Below are 14,837 nucleotides of genomic sequence, written 5' to 3'. Positions count from 1 at the left end.
GATTTTGACTCGTATATGTTCTGGTAGGTAGTACATTTTGTAGTATCTCAAAGTTTAAAAATGAAGTATAGACTAAATTTTAAATTTTAAAAAGTAAAGGGATGTTAATGGTAATTTTATTAACCACAAGTCAAATGTGACACTTCACTGGTGTTCTTTCTCTCGATCCAACTTTTTAATCGAGTTGCTTTCGACCTTAAGCCTCTATTTAAATGAGAACTTCCTCTCTAATGGATTTCATCATTTCTTCACCATTAACGCAGCAGCAGCTCCTTCTCTTCTCTTCTCCACACTACATCAAAGCAGTGAGTTGCTATTTCAATTCACTTAACTCATTTCCCCTCACTTTCTGTACATGTATTGCTTTGATTTTTGCTAAATTTATAATTTCATATCCGTTAAGTTTTGTTAGTTTATGATTTTGACTTGCTTGCTTGTTTCTATTTTCGTTCTGAATTAGGAAAATCTTTTGATTGTTTTAGATTCAGAAATTTGATTTGAGTTAAAATTTTCAGATCCGTGTAAGATGACGAATTGGTCTAGTCTCAGTGGCCATAGGGATATCATTATGATACCCACACCTGGAGCGCCAAATGGTGCTGATGGACAACCATCGGCCGATCATTATCAGGTGAATTCCTCGAGCTCGATGTTGACCGGAGGAAAGAAAAGAAAGCAGAAACCTGAAGGAAAAGGTCAAGGCATCAAGAAACAGTGCCTGGCCCGGGTAACCGGTGAAGAAGAGAGTGTGGGAGAGCTTACTGTACAGCATAGTGGGAAAATCTACACTGACCAAATCAACAGAAGGATATGTAAAGTAAATTCTCTTAACTGAACTTAGCCATTCACATCAACTGAAGCAAAAACCATGAGAAAGATTTTCTCTGTCTCTTACTTTGACACTTGCTTTGTGTGTATTTGGTGGCATAAAGGTGAAGGAAAAACTTTTGGATTGGCTAAGGAACTGTCCAGAAGTTATATCCATCATCAATCAAATTGAAGAGAAATGGCCACTGCTATCTGAACTCCAAAAAATTAAGGAGAAAAATAGTGAAATCCAAACCGAGTTCAAGGCAGGCCGTTTAAAAGAGGATGGGGCGATGCAGAAAATGGACGAACTAAAAGAGAGGCTCAATCGTGTAGATGGACAACTACAGGTGTGCTAATGTTTACCAATCGAATTACTGAGTTTGGTTTCATGATCTAATTGTCCAATTTAACTTTGGTTTTTCAGGAGTTCCACAAAGCAAACAACGTTGAGGTAAGCACAGTAACAATATAATTACTAAGTTCGATATCCTCTTGATCTAACGATTTAACTTGGTTTTTCAGGAGTTGAACAAAGTAAAGAAACTTGAGACAATGTTCCTTAAAAATGAGGTAAGCACATTTCTTATCATTGATATTAACTAATATAGTAGGGCATAGTACCAATAAAGTCCCATGTCCTTATCCACTAAACTTGTTTTTAGACATAGCAAAAAGTATTTTTCTTCAGCTATTTGTTTGGATTCGGGTTTATGCATTGGATACATATTTGTGTATTTGAAAATATACCTATATTCAAATATATGTTGGTATGTTCCTCATTTATAAATCCAATTACAATGTAATATGTTTCTTCATCTACTACACTTCATTTCTAAATTTAGTAAAATGTCATTTTCAGTTATATTAATTGGATTCGAGTATGAATATTTTTATATGGATTCACAATTTTATAGGTTCACGTTTAATCTTGACATATTTAAATTTTTTAAATCATATATTTTAGAAAATATCGAACGTTATATTTTAAACTAATATTCATAAATATGCCCTTATTTGCATCATATGTTGAATCATATTTCTTGATGAATTTGTTGTCTACCCATATCTTCCTTTTCAGGTCTCAATATCTAAAGTTATCTTAGACTTGCCCTTATTTGCATCTTTAATAATTTGTTTATATTTCTCCTAAATTTCAGGAATATGACGTGGAAACTCTTGAAAAGAGGTATGGCATATATATATATATATATATATATAAATGAAATTGGTAGGTGATGATCGGTAGATTTGAAAACTTGAATTTCGAAAATAGCATTAGACATAAATATTATTTATCAAATGATTTAATACATAATTTGATATTTAAGTTTAATATTTTTTCTAATATTTATGTGTTAAGTATGGAGTTTGTACACACTAATATAAATTTAATTATTTCTCAAATCCATAATTTGAAATTATCGGATGGTTGTTTAGTAAATAATCTAAAATTCATGTTTTTTTCAAAGTACATAATCCCACATTGAATCTCAGTTGATTTCTATATAATCATATACACAACAATTTCGTGACAATTAATGTAGTAAATGAAATTTGAAATTTTGACTTGTTTTCCATGTTTGTTGTTTTAGTTTTTTTCTGCAGTGCCAAGTACGCAAGGAGTTGCTGCAACTGGTGGTCATGAAAGTTTGTCAACTTTTGGTGGTATGGATATCCCAATTTGTGGCATCGAACAAAAGTCCCCATGGCATACCACTGGGGAACACTATTACCAGGGAATGCTTGAACAGGGTGGGAGTGAGGCGTCTGAAGCACAATACAACACAAACACACCACCATTGTCGCACAGTGATAATCAGATGAACTTAATGCTCAGTGGGAGCAACAAAAGAGATGGGGTTTCAGAAGCTGGAGTACAAGTTACTGAAATGAATGATGTTACTATTCCTGTTGATCAAGACCACGAAAGTTTGCTGGCTAGGGAGATGTTGAAGCGTAATTATAGTTCCTGGCTATCCGGACTTTTTAACAAGGACAACAACAGTGTGGAAGTTGCACACTTCCATGGTTTACAAGAAGCATTGGACGAAACTCGTTATGGGGAAACACCAGACTACCTCAAACGTATCGCAACCCTAATCGAAGTGGATCGTGGAAAAGTTACTAAGTTTGGCCATAAAAATATTGAAGTGCTGGTTTGTGCCGCATTCAAAGAGATGGAAGACTGGCGTACACCTAAGGATTCCGGCTGTAACCAGTTGAAAAAGTGGGCCGCGACGCTCAATATGGGTAAGGAACAAGACTTTGAAGTGAAATTTGCTGATGACACGTTGAATAATATTTGTCTTGCCTGTTATGCTTCCTTAATGATCTATGGAGGGGATGGTTCAATTCAGTTCATACCATTGGGGAACACTATTACTAGTGGAATGCTTCAAAAGGGTGGGCGTGAGGCGTCTGAAGCACAATACAATACAAACACACCACCATTGTCGCACAGTGATAATCAGATGAACTTAATGCTCAGTGGAAGCAACAAAAGAGACGGGGTTTCAGAAGCTGGAGTACAACAAGGTACTGAAATGAATGATGTTACTATTACTGTTGATCAAGACCACGGAAGTTTGCTGGCTAGGGAGATATTGAAGCGTAATTATAGTTCCTGGCTATCCGGCCTTTTTAACAAAGACAACAACAGTGTGGAAGTTGCACACTTCCATGGCTTACAAGAAGCATTGGACAAAACTCGCTATGGGGAAACACCAGACTACCTCAAAGGTATCGCGGCTCTAATCGAAGTGGATCGTGGAAAAGCTACTAAGTTTGGCCATAAAAATATTGAAGTTTTGGTTTGTGCCGCAATCAAAGAGATGGAAGACTGGCGTACACCTAAGGATTCCGGCTATAACCAGTTGAAAAAGTGGGCCGCGACGCTCAATATGGGTAAGGAACAAGATTTTGAAGTGAAACTTGCTGATGACATGTTGAATAATATTTGTCTTGCCTGTTATGCTTACTTAATGATTTATGGAGAGGATGGTTCAGTTCATAAGGTTGCGAGTGGAAGGGTGTGATGCTCATATGTTTTTCTATATTTCTATAATTAGTTTTATTATAAGAACTCAGTGAATGGTTTCGGTATTCGAATTCAGTGAGTTTGTATTGTGTCAGGAATGTTGTCTTTTATATAAATTTTAATGAATTGGTATGTTTTATGTTTGTGTTATTTCCTTTATCTGGTTTAGGCTAGAAAAATTGAATGGTTGATTATAAAATTTATCATTTCCAAGTATTGATAGCATGTTTGATCTTGGATTGTAACATTTGCGTTCTGGCTTTGATGCTCGTCACCCTACAATGGGTTAATATTTTGTCACATAATTTATGGTGCAGGTGAAGTGTTCAACAAAATAACAGAAATTTTAACTATAAAGAGTACGATTTCTAGAATTTCATTCATAATGCAATTCATGGTATTTGCATTACATAATATGGAGAGACATTTGGGGTAATTGATAGCTCTAAAATATAGCTAATTCTCCACATATGCACTAACAATTTCTTTCCTCAGCTAATTAGATTTTTCTGTCATTAACCCCATGGCTCAGTTCCAATTTCTCAGCTAATTTCCATCCTAGTTTCAACCAACTCCTAAACCTCTATTGCTAGGTGGGGTATCGGTGATCTTTACTCGAAAAATGAATACATTAGTCATTTTTATAAAAACAATTATTCATTTCTATTATTAAAAACTAACATAACAAATGGAATAATCATGCAATTACACGTGGCGTGCCAAGTGTACCTCATACTAACGTATAATGACTAATTTTTAACAATAAAAAATGAATGAAATTTTTTAACAGAATGACTAATTTAATCTTTGATTTAACGTATATTGATTAATTTACCCATGAGTAAATCTAACTCCTGGTACAAAGACCTTCGTCACGGGCATAGCCAGAGGGCTGGCAGACTCAGCTTCCCTTAAAATGGAAAATTTTTCATTTATATCCTTTAAATTTTTTAAAATTTTAAATTAGTAAAGATAAAATTTCACTTTAATCCTCTTAAAAATGATAAAAATTTGATAGGCTATTTTCATCATAAATCCATAACAATATCCTTGTCTCCAAATGATTTTTGTCAGTCTGAAAATTGAGATTTTTTATAATATAATCCTCCCAAGTAACATTTTCAGAAAAACTTCTGATTGTTTTAGATTCAGAAATTTGATTTGAGTTAAAATTTTCAGATCCGTGAAAGATGACGAATTGGTCTAGTCTCAGAGGCCATAGGGATATCGTTATGATACCCACACCTGGAGCGCCAAATGGTGCTGATGGACAACCATCGACCGATCATTATCAGGTGAATTCCTCAAGCTCGATGTTGATCGGAGGAAAGAAAAGAAATCAGAAAGCTAAAGGAAATTAAGGCATCAAGAAACAGTGCCTGCCCCTGGTAACCGGTGGAGAAGAGAGTGTGGGAGAACTTACTGTAGAGCATAGTGGGAAAAAGTTAACTGACCAAATCAACAGAAGGAGGATGTGTAACGTAAATTCTCTTAACTGAACTTAGCCATTCACATCAACCGAAGCAAAAACAATGAGAAAGATTTTCTCTGTCTCTTACTTTGACACTTGCTTTGTGTGTATTTGATGACATAAGGGTGAAGGAAAAACACTGGGATCTGCTAAGGAACTGTCCAGAAGTTAAATCCATCATCAATCAAATTGAAGAGAAATGGCCACTGCTATCTGATCTCAAAAAAATTAAGGAGAAAAGGAGTGAAATCCTAACCGAGTTCAAGGCAGGCCGTTTAAAAGAGGATGGGGCGATGCAGGAATTGCTCGAACTAAAGGAGAGGCTCAGTCATGTAGATGGACAACTACAGGTGTGCTAATGTTTACCAATCGAATTTCTGAGTTTGGTTTCATGATCTAATTGTCCAATTTAACTTTGGTTTTTCAGGAGTTGCACAAAGCAAACAACCTTGAGGTAAGCACAGTAACAATATAATTACTAAGTTCGATTTAACTTGGTTTTTCAGGAGTCGAACAAAGTAAAGAAACTTGAGGCAATGTTCCTTAAAAATGAGGTAAGCACATTTCTTATCATTGATATTAACTAATATAGTAGGGCATAGTACCAATAAACTTGTTTTTAGACATAGCAAAAAGTATTTTTCTTCAGCTATTTGTTTGGATTCGGGTTTAGAGTTTATGCATTGGATATGTATTTGTGTATTTGAAAATATACCTATATTCAAATATGTGTTGATACATTCTTCATTTATAAATTCAATCTAAATGTAATATGTTCCTTCATCTATTACATTTCTTTTCTAAATTTAGTAAAATGTCATTTTCAGTTATATTAATTGGATTCGAGTATGAATGTTTTAGATAGATTCACGATTTTATACGGGTTCACGTTTAATCTTGATATATTTAAATTTTTTAAATCATATATTTTAGAAAACCTCGAAAGATATATTTTAAACCAATATTCATAAATATGTGAAACACCAAGTCACATAGCTTGAAAAGACTATATATGTTGAATCATATTTCTTGATGAATTTGTTGTCTACCCTTATCTTCTTTTTTCAGGTCTCAATATCTTAAATTTTAAAAAGTAAAGGGATGTTAATGGTAATTTTATTAACCAAAAGTCAAATGTGACACTTCCCTGGTGTTCTTTCTCTTGATCCCTGGTGTTCTTTCTCTCGATCCCTGGTGTTCTTTCTCTCGATCCAACTTTTTAATCGAGTTGCTTTCGACTTTAAGCCTCTATTTAATTGAGAACTTCTTCTCCAATGGATTTCATCATTTCTTCACCATTAACGCAGCAGCAGCTCCTTCTCTTCTCTTCTCCACACTACATCAAAGCAGTGAGTTGCTATTTCAATTCACTTAACTCATTTCCCCTCACTTTCTGTACATGTATTGCTTTGATTTTTGCTAAATTTATAATTTCATATCCGTTAAGTTTTGTTAGTTTATGATTTTGACTTGCTTGCTTGTTTCTATTTTTGTTCTGAATTAGGAAAATCTTTTGATTGTTTTAGATTCAGAAATTTGATTTGAGTTAAAATTTTCAGATCCGTGTAAGATGACGAATTGGTCTAGTCTCAGTGGCCATAGGGATATCGTTATGATACCCACACCTGGAGCGCCAAATGGTGCTGATGGACAACCATCGGCCGATCATTATCAGGTGAATTCCTCGAGCTCGATGATGACCGGAGGAAAGAAAAGAAATCAGAAAGATAAAGGAAAAGGAAGAGGCATCAAGAAGCAGTGCCTGCCCCGGGTAACCGGTGGAGAAGAGAGTGTGGGAGAGCTTACTGTACAGCATAGTGGGAAAATCTACACTGACCAAATCAACAGAAGAATATGTAAAGTAATTTCTCTTAACTGAACTTACCCATTCACATCAACTGAAGCAAAAACCATGAGAAAGATTTTCTCTTGTCTCTTACTTTGACACTTGCTTTGTGTGTATTTGGTGGCATAAAGGTGAAGGAAAAACTTTTGGATTGGCTAAGGAACTGTCCAGAAGTTATATCCATCATCAATCAAATTGAAGAGAAATGGCCACTGCTATCTGATCTCCAAAAAATTAAGGAGAAAAATAGTGAAATCCAAACCGAGTTCAAGGCAGGCCGTTTAAAAGAGGATGAGGCGATGCAGAAAATGGACGAACTAAAAGAGAGGCTCAATCGTGTAGATGGACAACTACAGGTGTGCTAATGTTTACCAATCGAATTACTGAGTTTGGTTTCCTGATCTAATTGTCCAATTTAACTTTGGTTTTTCAGGAGTTGCACAAAGCAAACAACGTTGAGGTAAGCACAGTAACAATATAATTACTAAGTTCGATATCCTCTTGATCTAACGATTTAACTTGGTTTTTCTGATGTTGAACGAAGTAAAGAAACTTGAGGCAACGTTCCTTAATGAGGTATGCACATTTCTTATCATTGATATTAACTAATATAGTAGGGCATAGTACCAATAAAGTCCCACGTCCTTATCCACTAAACTTGTTTTTAGACATAACAAAAAGTATTTTTCTTCAGCTATTTGTTTGGATTCGGATTTATGCATTAGATACATATTTGTGTATTTGAAAATATACCTATATTCAAATATATGTTGGTACGTTCCTCGTTTATCAACCTAAGCACAATGTAATATGTTTCTTCATCTACTACACTTCTTTTCTAGATTTAGTAAAAGTTATTTTCAATTATATTAATTGGATTCGAGTATGAATGCTTTTATATGGATTCACGTTTAATCTTGATATATTTAAATTTTTCTAAATCATATATTTTAAAAATCTCAAAAGTTATATTTTAAACCAATATTTATAAATGTGTCAAACACCAACATCAAGTCACATAGCTTGAAAAGACTATATATGTTGAATCATATTTTCTTGATCAATTTGTTGTCTACCCATATCTTCCTTTTTAGGTCTCAATATCTAAAGTTATCCTTAGACTTGCCCTTATTTGCATCTTTAATAATTTGTTTATATTTCTCCTAAATTTCAGGAATGTGACTTGGAAACTCTTGAAAAGAGGTATGGCATATATATATATATATGAAATTGGTAGGTGATGATCGGTAGATTTGAAAACTTGAATTTCGAAAATAGCATTAGACATAAATATTATTTATAAGTTTAATATTTTTTAATATAGTACTCGTGTTATTTTTGTGATGCATTTGATATCATATTTGACAAAAAATTATATGTTTAGGTACTAAAGGTAATGTTGTTAAGTTTTTAGTGCTTAATTCGGATTTTAGAGATGATTTGATAAAATTTTATAATTAGCAATTAAATTTCATCAATTGACCATAAAATCCGAATTAAAGATTAAAAAGTTAACATCGTAATTTCAAGTACCAAAATATATAAATTTTGTCAAATACAAGTATCAATTTAGACTAAAAATAACACAAATTCTATATTGAAAAAAGTGTCAAATTCAAGTATCAAATTATGTACCTTTTCAAAATCCGTAATATGGATTGTTTTAAAACTTCATGTTTTATTTTTTTAAGTACAAAATCACACATTGAATCCCGCTTGATTTCTACATAATCATATACACAACGATATTATAAAATTTTATGTAGTAAAAGAAATCCAAACTACAAAATCCATATTCCCAAAAAGGTAACACTAGTATTATCATATTTTTTAAATTATGATAGTAAAAGTGTCATAGAGGTGTGAGTTGGATTACATTTTGCCTCCTTACTCAAAAAATGGGCAAATTAATCCTTATAGTTATATCAAAGAGGAAATTGGCAATTCTATTAAAAATTTTATCAATTTCTATTTTTAAAAACTAGCTTCTATATGCCCATATGAGGTACATGTGGCGCGTCACGTGTCACTGTATGGTTATTTCGTTAGCCATGTCAATTTTTAACAGTACAAATAAATGGAATTTTTAACCGAAATGTCTGGTTTGCTCTTTGATTTAACACATAATGATTAATTTGCTCATTTTTTGAATAGAGAGAGGAAAAATACAATTTCGCTCCTAGTATAGGGCTCTCCACGGTACTTTTACTAAATTATGACATGTTTTTTCGTGTTTCTTATTTCAGTATTATTCTGTATGTCCACATATGAAGGAAGTTGGTGTATCGTCTAAAATTAATGAGTTGAAAAACGAAATTAATACCAATAATGACAACAAAGTGAATGTTCGAGACTCCATTGGCTTACAACAAGCATTGAACAAGAATTTCGACACTGGCAACGACACATGGGTGAAGGCTGTTCAAGTCGAACCCCATGATAATAAAGGTGAAGATGTTGAAGGAGGTGATTCGGTTCCACCTCCCGCTGAAGCTCCACCACAATATCCAATTTTTTCTGCCGGAACTTCAGCTATACTCAACGCACTTGGCTCTTTGAGAGATGATATTAGTGGCATCCGTGATGAAGTTCGAGGCTTAGGTGCTAGGATGTCTGCATTGGAGGAACGTATTGCTCATCTTCCGTTTCAATTCTGTCCACCACAGCCTCCTCAAGATAGCTAGGACTCATTTTGCATTCATGGATTTCCATGTTTTATTTGGATGTTTTATATTGTTTTGCTTACTATTCTGAGATCCTTAAATGTTTATTTTCTTATTTCAAATGTTACTTCATTACTTTTTTGCTTATATTATTGGACTAACCATTTTCCTTCTCTTTAAGCTTTACTTTGATTTGTTTTGATATATCAAAAAGGGAGAAAAAAGTAAATTTGTTGATAATTAATTTCTACAATTTTATGACCAATTTTCAAAAACAAAATCGAGTCTTTAATTGAAATTGATTTTAAAAGGGAATACTTTATTCAAAAAACAAAATTTATCAAAATATTTTGTTATATTAAAAGGGAAGTTGTTAAGTTAAGTTTTAATTTGATAAAGATTTTAATATAACAAATATAATATTTTTGAAATAAAATTGATAAATTTTATTTGTAAATTTTATTTGTAAGAAATAAAATTTTAAATCTAATACTAGTGCTTCGAGTTCCGAGATGTGAGTCGGAAATGCCACTTCACAGCCACATAACTAATTTAAGGAGATGATGGAATAATCGAATTAACTGAAATTAATATATATTTTAATAAAACATGAGCAAGGTTTTTATTAATTCAAAGTAAGAATTTATACAACAAACTAACCAAAAATAACTCAGGCCCAAAGCAAAACAAATCTAACCCAGGCCTAAAATAAAAACCACAAATTAATAAAAGGAAACTAAAAAGAAACAGACTTAATAATAAACAACATTAATCACCAAGTCTAGAGGTGCTCATAGGCTGGGCCGGGCCCAAAAAATTTGGCCCATGTCCCTGGCTCGGCCCGAAATATGGGCCTAAAATTTTATCTAGACCCAGCCCGAGAAAAATTCCTAAATCTGAGTACGGCCCGGCCCATTTTTAATAAACACCAAAAATTTATTTTAAAAATAAAAAATAAAAAAAGTATTTTAAAAATATTTTAAAATTAAAAAAATTAAAAAATATATATTTATTATATTCGGGCCGAGCCGGGCCAAGCCTAGGCTAAAAAAGTTGTGCCTGAGGCCCGGCCCATTTTCTAAACGGGCCTCTTTTTTTTGCCCTAACTCATATTTCGGACTTATATTTTTATCCGAACCCTCTCATATTTCGAGCAAGACGGCCCCATGAGCACCTCTATCGCCCACTCCCTTGAGAATCGGATAGCCCGTAACACCCAACATCTACAACAACTTTTCCTAGACTGTTCCCATTTCCCCTTATCACAAAACTCTTCCTCTACCTTCTTCTTCAGATCTGTTAGATTCACCACGTTTATTTTTAGATTAAAATAAGTATAAAACTTAATAATTTTCAATTTTTCTTAACAGTTCAAAAAACATATTACATATTTTTATTAATATAAAAAATAATAGTTCAAAAAATACTTTGTCAATATAAAAAAAATATTATTTATATATATATTATTTATTTTGATTAATTCGATTAATTACTCGATTTCTAACTGAATTAATCGATAAACAAAATTCCAAAAAATTATTAACCAACCTCTGACCAAATTAAATTTGATCACCGATTGATTAATTTAATTTTAACCAAATTATAAACCCCTAAGAACCAGAGTGGGATCCGAAGATACTGGATCTACCATAATTTTCCAATGCTTTTCCCCCTACAATCTCTTAATCTTCTTACAATATTCACATGTTCGACAACTTTCCTACATCTTCTGTTCTAATTTGTCTTCCCAATTCTCGATTATCATAAATTAAAAAGCTTGTTATCCTCTTATTTTTGCTTCTTTGCATTCTAACGGTCAAGTTCATTTTATGGATGTAAAAATATAAACTATTTAATTAATATAATTCTTTATAATATCGTTTTATGTTTGATAATTATATTGGACTTCAATTAAATCAAAAGTCGAGTTAGATAAAAAAACTAAAAGGCAGAACTTTTTAAAAAAATTTCAATTGGTTCAACGTTATATTTCATCCGTAAATAAGATGATAATTTTTAGAATTATATGACTCAAATCTCGTCATTTGTTAAAAAAATAAAATAGAGAGACAAAATTAAAAATTCTGAGAGGACGAACAGTCGAGGGTTGAATTAGTATAGGACTACTATACTTTTTCTATTAAACATTGATTATAACAGACTTGTTTAACCCTTAAATAGATGTAGTCGAACTCCTCTTGTATTGTGTGTTTTTCAACATAATGAATTTCTCCTCCTTTACCCGTAGTTTTTTCGATAAGTATTTTTCACGTAAAATCTATATTTTCTCATTTTATTTTCTTATTACTTTGCGATCATTTCTACTACTATTGTCGACGTGGATTATAACAAAACTAAAGTAAAGAATTCACATTTCTTTTGTGGGATGTAATTGAAAACAAATAACATATTTTTAAAATTAAAAAGTAAAATAATGGAGTGTGCATAAGCCAAAGAAGATTTTTGTCTCACATCTAATATCCTAATGCTTGATTCTTGCTGACAGTAGACATCGAACTTTGCAAAACATCTGGGGGAGGGGGCGGTAACTCCTCAATCTTCATAAACAATCGAGGCACGTAATTGCATTTTAATAATAATGCTTCGTATCTCAGATTATTTATTATTAACACCTCGTCATTAGTATTAAACTATTATTATTGTTATTGTAGATTGAAATTTAGTTCATTTGGAATGTGAGTTCGAGTATGTTGAAACTATTATTTTTTTATTTGTGGCTCAAAAAAATATTATAAATAATATTAGACATTATATCAAAAAAATAAAAAATTTAATTATTAATTCATTCTTCGTAATAATAGGTAGAAAACACGTGCGGATGCCTTAAAAGGACAAAATAGGATGAGATTAGAGTAATTATATGACATGCAAAATGTGGACATACTTGGGCAATTAATGACATGATTTAAGGGTCACAAGCCCTTATTGCATCCTACTCATTGGTCTTTTCTCATCTCTTTCATCAAAGTAAAATAAATAAAAATAGTAAGAGCAAGAAAGGAATCAACAACAATATCAATGAATTTGTTGATTCATTTTAGGTGTTGTTAATATTTATCGGAAAATTTATAAGTACTTAAGATAATGATAATGAATAGTTGAAGAAGAGTCAAAACAGGCTTGGTATCATGACATGTAGGTACGGATCGTCGGGACAATGTGATGTAAACCCCAGGCAAATGCGGCATTGACATCATGACAAGAAAAGTCGGCACATCAGGATGTGTTCTCCTATTTAATAGTCACGGTTTAAACTTCAATTAGAACTGTTTCTCTCAATTAAACGCTGATTATTACAGGGATATTTTAGTATGATTAAAACTCTAATTTAAACTTATTCAAATGGATCATTGTATCTCTACCTTGACATGCCTATCAACAATGACTTTTCTTTTTAGGAGCGACAAGATATAGTTGCAAACAAGCTTTTTGTAAGAATTTCATGGTAACTAAGGAGATAGTTTTGTTCTTGAGTTAGGACTTTGTTTTATGGGTTTTGAGTTTGTACGTTTAGTATATATATATTTATTTTCTCTATATTGTATTTTTGTTTATTTATTTATTTAGTGAAAAATATATACCTTTTTTACCTGTGATTTTTTCCTCTTTGAGGATTTTTTACGAAAAATATTTGTGTCTATTCCTCTCCATTTTTGCTATCTCTTTGTTTATACAAATCGATTCCCAACCATCCAAGAAAGAAAACGAATCAGTTAAAACAAGAATTGGGACCAAAGTATACCACCAACATTGTCCCTTACTAACACCAAAAGAAAAAAGAAAGCAAGTTATGAAAAATATAATTTTTTTATGTGCATAAATAGACCAAAAAAAATTATCGGTCAAATAAATTAATTTTTAAAAAAAATTTTTTAGAGAATATGAGAAAATTCGTTTCATTGGGTACACTTTCTCTTTGAATCATATTTTCTCTCTAAAAGTGAGCTATTTTCTTAAATTTAAAAAAAAACCACTTTATTTGGCATGTGATCATGTTGGCATCGAAATCTACAGCAGTGAATGCCTGCCCACACCGTAATAAATTCAACCCCCAATTATTATAAAAGAATGCAAACAGCATACTGTCCATTGCTTGCTAATTGTCATCACAAGTCACGTGACCATGCATGACCTTGTTTATTAGGTGGATGATGGTGATGATCACATGCATCATACGATACATACATCTTAAGAACAGTAAAAGAGCAGAAAAACAGGGAGATTTTCCCTAAAGAATTAAAAGTGATAAAAAGGGCATTAAGAAAAGGTAAAGGCGAAGGAATCGTAGACCGTAGAAGAAAGTCAGTGGTTATATCGTAATTTAGTAGAGCCCTAGACCCAAATGTTGAAGGGAATCCTGTTGTAAACGCCAAAAATTGAAGAACCCTTCACTAATACGTTGCCCAATCGCGGCGCTTCGTTCATACCAAAATAGAGAAGCGGACATAAGAAGCTCTATCCCCTCTCTCACTTAAGGCGTGTGTTCAACACGCCATCAACTAGACCAATCCTAAGGCGGCATGCGAGCGTGGATACACAATAGCGAGTGAGAAGTGTTAGTTAAAAAACCCCGTGCAAAAAAAAAAAAAATTAGGGCAGCGAAACATGATCCGCATGAGATGGGAAGATTGGTAGTTGATTTGAGAGAGAAGGTAAACTAATAAATATTAATTTTTTCCTCAATTTTAGGAAAATAGGATAGAATGAGAAAAATCTGATTCGATTTGAAAAATTTGATAAAAATTTAAAATTTTAATTAAATAATTTGAGTTTTTCAAGGTAATTAAATTATTTAGATCAACTCGAATAAAAAATTAACATTTTTTATTTAATTCAAATATAAATTATACAATTTACAATATTCAAAAATTCGAATAAAAAAATAAAATTACGTTATTTTAATAAATATTTTTTTCTAAAGTTAAAATTCAAAACTATTAAATTAAATTTCCCAAAATCACTTCTAAAAAATAATAAAGAACTAGCCCT

At 32.3% G+C, this 14,837-nt stretch overlaps 3 protein-coding genes across 3 annotated transcripts; all 3 read left to right on the top strand.

Moving 5' to 3' along the window:
- The first annotated feature begins 177 nt into the window (after positions 1-177).
- On the top strand, positions 178-2,195 carry LOC105761748 (uncharacterized). The gene is made up of 6 exons (XM_012579649.2): positions 178-305; positions 516-817; positions 933-1,157; positions 1,235-1,261; positions 1,333-1,380; positions 1,968-2,195. The coding sequence occupies exons 2-6, from the start codon at positions 527-529 to the stop codon at positions 2,031-2,033; spliced, it is 657 nt and encodes a 218-aa protein (XP_012435103.2). The 5' UTR covers positions 178-305; positions 516-526; the 3' UTR covers positions 2,034-2,195.
- A 2,842-nt stretch (positions 2,196-5,037) lies between these two features.
- Positions 5,038-5,872, top strand: LOC128034949 (uncharacterized). Its single transcript, XM_052624503.1, has 3 exons — positions 5,038-5,162; positions 5,443-5,668; positions 5,746-5,872. Exons 1-3 carry the CDS (start codon positions 5,038-5,040, stop codon positions 5,791-5,793), a joined length of 399 nt encoding a protein of 132 aa, XP_052480463.1. The 3' UTR covers positions 5,794-5,872.
- A 483-nt stretch (positions 5,873-6,355) lies between these two features.
- LOC105761756 (uncharacterized) lies at positions 6,356-10,001 on the top strand. The gene is made up of 6 exons (XM_052623773.1): positions 6,356-6,667; positions 6,878-7,179; positions 7,296-7,520; positions 7,598-7,624; positions 7,714-7,740; positions 8,339-10,001. Exons 2-6 carry the CDS (start codon positions 6,889-6,891, stop codon positions 8,390-8,392), a joined length of 624 nt encoding a protein of 207 aa, XP_052479733.1. The 5' UTR covers positions 6,356-6,667; positions 6,878-6,888; the 3' UTR covers positions 8,393-10,001.
- Positions 10,002-14,837: the final 4,836 nt, after the last annotated feature.

This window comes from Gossypium raimondii, chromosome 11 (assembly GCF_025698545.1).
Source record: "Gossypium raimondii isolate GPD5lz chromosome 11, ASM2569854v1, whole genome shotgun sequence".
NCBI classification, from domain to species: domain Eukaryota; kingdom Viridiplantae; phylum Streptophyta; class Magnoliopsida; order Malvales; family Malvaceae; genus Gossypium; species Gossypium raimondii.
The sequence above is the reverse complement of the archived record's forward strand: the minus strand, read 5'-3'. Positions and strand labels throughout refer to the sequence as shown.

Coding starts and splice junctions, on each gene's coding strand:
- LOC128034949 (XM_052624503.1), top strand. CDS start 5,038: ATGACGAATTGGTCTAGTCTCAGAGGCCATAGGGATATCGTTATGATA. Junction 5,163..5,442: donor GTGAATTCCTCAAGCTCGAT/GTTGATCGGAGG, acceptor TGATGACATAAG/GGTGAAGGAAAAACACTGGG. Junction 5,669..5,745: donor ATGTAGATGGACAACTACAG/GTGTGCTAATGT, acceptor TTGGTTTTTCAG/GAGTTGCACAAAGCAAACAA.
- LOC105761748 (XM_012579649.2), top strand. CDS start 527: ATGACGAATTGGTCTAGTCTCAGTGGCCATAGGGATATCATTATGATA. Junction 818..932: donor TCAACAGAAGGATATGTAAA/GTAAATTCTCTT, acceptor GGTGGCATAAAG/GTGAAGGAAAAACTTTTGGA. Junction 1,381..1,967: donor CAATGTTCCTTAAAAATGAG/GTAAGCACATTT, acceptor CCTAAATTTCAG/GAATATGACGTGGAAACTCT.
- LOC105761756 (XM_052623773.1), top strand. CDS start 6,889: ATGACGAATTGGTCTAGTCTCAGTGGCCATAGGGATATCGTTATGATA. Junction 7,521..7,597: donor GTGTAGATGGACAACTACAG/GTGTGCTAATGT, acceptor TTGGTTTTTCAG/GAGTTGCACAAAGCAAACAA. Junction 7,625..7,713: donor ACAAAGCAAACAACGTTGAG/GTAAGCACAGTA, acceptor AACGAAGTAAAG/AAACTTGAGGCAACGTTCCT.